This window comes from Tupaia chinensis, unplaced genomic scaffold, assembly GCF_000334495.1.
Source record: "Tupaia chinensis unplaced genomic scaffold, TupChi_1.0 Scaffold149964_2, whole genome shotgun sequence".
NCBI classification, from domain to species: Eukaryota; Metazoa; Chordata; class Mammalia; order Scandentia; family Tupaiidae; genus Tupaia; species Tupaia belangeri.
This window is the reverse complement of record NW_006209806.1, coordinates 457,830-461,547: the sequence shown is the minus strand read 5'-3', so window position 1 is coordinate 461,547 and position 3,718 is coordinate 457,830. Positions and strand designations below refer to the sequence as shown.

The 3,718-nt window shown below is 61.0% G+C and overlaps 1 protein-coding gene across 1 annotated transcript in view; it reads right to left on the bottom strand.

The window, feature by feature from the left end:
- The window catches only part of TMPRSS9 (transmembrane serine protease 9), a 23,804-nt gene that overhangs the window by 13,571 nt on the left and 6,515 nt on the right, over positions 1–3,718 (bottom strand). Inside the window, 2 exon segments of the mRNA XM_027769575.1 lie at positions 1,376–1,435; positions 1,470–1,527. Coding sequence (XP_027625376.1) covers positions 1,376–1,435; positions 1,470–1,527 — 118 coding nt within the window.

Sequence of the window (3,718 nt, the reverse complement as noted above, 5' to 3'; positions counted from 1 at the left end):
CCCGATAGTGCCGTAGGCTGCGAGGGGCAGGCCGTCGCGCAGCCTCGCCCGGACGCCCCGCTGCAGCAGCGCCTCCTCCAGGCCCAGGCTCAGCGGCCGGAGGGCTCGCAGCAGAAAGTGCATCCGGAAGCTCACCAGGACGCTGGCATTCCCGTCCCTGAGGAGGGAGGAGAGGCCCTTGGAGACGGAGGGGCACCTCTGTCGGACTCCTCCAGACGCCCACCAAGATTCCTCCACCCTGCGGAGGCCCGACTCACCTGTAGCTGAGCACCGTGCAGCCCAGGCAGCTCGCCTCTAGTTCTGTCTTCCAGAAGCTACGTACGAACTGCAACAGCAACACCACCAGCAGGGGTTCAGACCCACAGCACGGGCGCCCCACCGCTGCGGAGGCCGGCTGGGAGGGAGGGAGCTGGAGGGGCAGGGTCTACGGAGAGCACCCTTACAACGCAACAATGCAGCAAACCCCCAGAGCTGGGTAACGAGGAGAAGGGGGCTTTGAAGATCTTTCTATAAAACGACTCTTCTATCAACAGGTGGACGGATGAACTGAATGCGGTATGTCCATACAATGGAATACTACTCAGCCGTCAAAAAGAGGGAACCCCAAAACGAAGGCAGGATCTTGAAGAGACTGGCACAGCTGTGCCCACACAGCATGTCCGCGACAGCCCTAGTGCTCACCAACAAGTGTGTGAACACACCACGCAGTCCACCCACACAGGGGAACACGGCAGCCACGGACAGGAAGGAGGCTCTGACACAGGCTACATGTGGACACGCCTCAAACACGCCATGCTCTGTGAGTGGGGCCAGACACAGAAGGCCTTGCAGCGTGCGACCCCATGGGTGTGAAGTGTGCGGAACGGGCAGTTTCGTGGGGACAAGGAGTGGACCCGTGGTCACCAGAGACTTTCTTCCTCTTCATGGCTGAATGCCACCGCCCGTGTGGACGCGCCGTGCTACCCCTCGGCCCCTCTCTACTGTCCGTGCTCCTAGGAACCAGCTGCCACGGACACTCACGTGCGTCTTCACAAGGGCACGTGTGCACACCTCCCTGGGGCCGACACCCAGGAGCGGAGCTGCTCGGTCACACGGGAATTCCTTCTAACATGTCAGGACTTGCTGACCGCCCTCCAAAGTGGCCGTGCCATCCTCTGCCCTCGGCCTCCTCTGATGACCCCCGTTTCTCTACTGCACGTGCTGCGTACTCGGCCCCCGATGCACCGCCAGGCCACCCCAGCCACCTGCCCACCCCGCGAGCCGGCGCCCCTGCCCAGAGCCCTGCGGTGCAGCCTCCTCCAGCCTCCCAGCCTCCAGCTCAGGAAGCTCTCCTGAGAAGCCTCGTGGCGGGCCCCAGACAAGGGCCGCCCTTACCAGCGCTTCCAGGGCGGGCGTCAGCGTGCGGTAATAGTGGGAGGCCTGCTGCTGCAGGCCGCTGGAGTACCGGATCCCCCAGGCCGCTGGAGTACCGGATCCCCCGCAGCTCGGCCGTGTGGTCCACGTGCACGCCCTGCACAGAGACGAAGGCTGCGGGGAGGCCAGGGCCCGTGAGAGAGGCCAGCCGGGCCTCGCGCTCAGCACAGGGAGCCCCCGCGCACCTGCAGCAGCGCGGCTGGACCCCCAGTGCCGCCCCGAAGCGGGCCGCTGCCCTCTCACCCCGCTGCGCGGAGCCCTGGTCCCGCCTGCAGCCGCCCCCTCTGCCTCCCAGAGGCTGCTGTGGGAGGCGAGGGCCCCAGTCCCCAGCGGAATGGCTTTGGGAGGCGGGGACACCTTTAAGAGGCGGGGCCTAACAGGAAGGCACCGCCGTCCAATCAGCTGGGGCTGTGGGCGGGACAAACGGCAAGTGGAACTGCAGAACCGCTTCCGGTCTCTGCCCCGCCCCTCTGCGTGCCGGCCATGACACCGCCTGCTCTCCAACTGCGCCCGGGGAACCGTGAGCCACATAAACCTCTTCTTTCTTGTCATTATCTTATTTTTAATGTTTATTTGCTTGGTGAGAAAAAAAGAGAGGGGGACCCCTCACCAGGCCCTCAACAGTCCATTACCCACCCCAGGTTGCAGCGGCCGGGATCACGCATGTGCCCGGCATTTTCAGGTTGGCTTGGGATTAGAACCCACGGCCTTCCCACATGGCTCCTGCATGACGCCTCCCTCCCGCTCCACTAGGCCTCAGAGGGGGATGATTCCTGGCCCACTCTGACAGCCGGGCTCCGTGTCTGCCCCTAGGGCCACCTTGGGGGTCAGGCAGGGAGATTTCACCTAGCAAGCGCCTTCGAAAGCGTCACGTGTACACGCACACGTGCATTTGTGCACATATAAAAAGGAAAAGGGATACACGGTAGCAAAGAATAAGGGACTGGGCCAGCAGGTGGTGTGGGGGGTAAGGGCGCTGACTCCCACGTGGCTGACCGCAGTTCGAGCCCCAGACCTGGCGGCTGGCTTTCTCACTTTATCTCTCTCTCTCTGTCCCTCTCTGGTCAAATTAGAATAAACAAATAAATTTAAGTAAAATAATTCTTTTTAAAAAAGAATAACGGACTGGGACCAGCAGTTGGCGTAATGGCTATGTCGCTGCACTCCCACGTAGTCGACCGCGGTTCGTGTCCTGGACCCGGTGGCTTAAACTCACACCGGGCGCGTGTGCGTGCGTGCCCAAGATCCCGAGAGGAGAATGGAGGAGAAGGGATTGCGGCGTGGCCATCCCCCCTGGGGGCGATTTCTTGCTCTCTGTCTCTCTGTCTCTCTTTCTGACAAGCGCACGCGCCCTATAGCAAAAACCTCTCAAAAACAACCAAACAAACAAACAAAAGCAAAACCCTGCGCACAGCAATAAACCCCAAGTACAGAATCTCAGGAAATGAAGGGAGCAGCGCCCGCCGTGACAGCCGGCTCCCACGCCCTCGCCGCGCGTTCAGGAAGCTTCCACTCAGAGAGAGCGGCAGCAGTCGCTCAGAGCAGGGGCGCCGGTCTGGCAGGCCAACCACCCGTGCCCGACCAGACCACTGTCACTGCGCACAGACACGAGGGTCTGCGGAGCGCCCGGAAATGCGTGTGAAGGAAGCACGGGAGCAGCAGGTGGCGTGGTGGTTAAGGGCACTGGACTCCACACGGCCTACTGTGGTTCAAGTCCTGGACCTGGCAGCTGGCTTTCTCATTTTCTGTCTCTGTCCCTCTCTGGTCAAATTTAAATGAACAAACACACAAAATGCATTTTTTAAAAAGAGGTTTTAGCTATAGGGCGCATGCATTCTCCAGACAGAGAGAGAGAGAGACATAGAGACAGAAAGTGAGAAATCACTCCCCCGGGGAGATGGCCACGCCGCAATCCCTTCTCCTCCGTTCTCTCAGGATCTTGGGCACGCACGCACACATGCCTGGCGTGAGTTTAAGGCACTGGGTCCGGGACTCAAACCGTTTTCGACTACGTGGGAGTCCAGCAACATAGCCATTACGCCAACTGCTGGTCCTTAAACTTGTATTTTAATTCCTCTCCCATAACTGTGTTCTGTGGTTTTGCAGTAGGGTGCTGGAGAGACCGGAACTGGAGGAACGGAGTGTGCGGCGTCTCCACTCTCCGGGGCGTGGGGCACGCACACACCCCTCTCCACTCTCCGGGGGCGTGGGGTACACACGTGTGACTTCCAAGCCGTTGGGTCCAGGACTCGAACTGCAGTTGGCCGTGTGGGAACCGGTGCCTTAGCCACCACGGCTGGCGGCG